The sequence below is a fragment of the Arachis ipaensis genome, chromosome B07 (assembly GCF_000816755.2).
Source record: "Arachis ipaensis cultivar K30076 chromosome B07, Araip1.1, whole genome shotgun sequence".
NCBI lineage: Eukaryota > Viridiplantae > Streptophyta > Magnoliopsida > Fabales > Fabaceae > Arachis > Arachis ipaensis.
This window is the reverse complement of record NC_029791.2, coordinates 118410359-118411364: the sequence shown is the minus strand read 5'-3', so window position 1 is coordinate 118411364 and position 1006 is coordinate 118410359. Positions and strand designations below refer to the sequence as shown.

Below are 1006 nucleotides of genomic sequence, written 5' to 3'. Positions count from 1 at the left end.
ATATCAATTTTATTACTGTGTTTTTTAGTTTCTTATATAATTTACCAATTTTATAAAAAAAATTTACAAATTTATTTTTTTTTAACGTATGTTCTCTTTTAATAGTTATTACATTCTTAGAAGGTAAGTTGAGTGCATGTACATATAATACTGTAGAAAGAATTAATAGACGGACATATGACCATTTTTATAAGATAAAGAGTAGAGCGAGAAAAAAACCTTCAACAAATGTTCTCGAGTTTTCAATATCTTGGCAGCACCCATAAGCATGGCCACATGTGCATCATGTCCACAAGCATGCATTTTGCCGGCAACTTTAGATTTGTACTCCCATTCCACAGCTTCCTGTATATGTTAAAGAGATTATAGAACAGTTAATAATAATACTGATAATTTCAGGTAAATGTTTTCGTTAACATTAAAGCAATAATTAATTACTAGTAGAAGTGCAAATCTAACTGTATTTTCTCTTCTTGTTTGTTATTTTTTAAATTAATTTTTTAATTATTTATAAATTGAATTTATATATAGTTTTTTTTCCTTTTTATTTATATCAAATTCACCTTACAAAGTAGAATAGTAAAAAACATGCAAAGTCTAAAAATACAAGTAATATAAGACATAATTACTTTTTACACAATATATTTCGAATACAATCATATTTTTTTATTTAATATAATTGAGAAAATTATAAATATAATTTGTTTGTTAAGACACTTAGAGATAGAGTAAAATAGTACACAACATAGTACATTATAAAAATTATAGCATCAAATTTAAAAAGATCTGACAAAACTAAAAAGATTTTAAGGTTTCATAATCTACGTCACACAGGCCAAAAAATCTGACAAAATACTAAAAAATATTTGAGATTTTATCATTTATGTCAAGCGAAAAAGACAAATTAAAGATACAATCATATGTACCATGTCAGAATAAAAAAAATAATGAAGATAATTTCGATATATTAAACATATATATTCATTAATTTTGAAACATTATCTTA

At 23.5% G+C, this 1006-nt stretch overlaps 1 protein-coding gene across 1 annotated transcript in view; it reads right to left on the bottom strand.

Moving 5' to 3' along the window:
• LOC107606039 (IAA-amino acid hydrolase ILR1-like 6) overlaps positions 1–1006 on the bottom strand; it is an 8296-nt gene that overhangs the window by 6360 nt on the left and 930 nt on the right. Inside the window, exon 2 of the mRNA XM_016308006.2 lies at positions 220–345. Within this exon, the coding sequence (XP_016163492.1) occupies positions 220–345 (126 nt within the window). The remainder of the gene's footprint in view (positions 1–219; positions 346–1006) is intronic.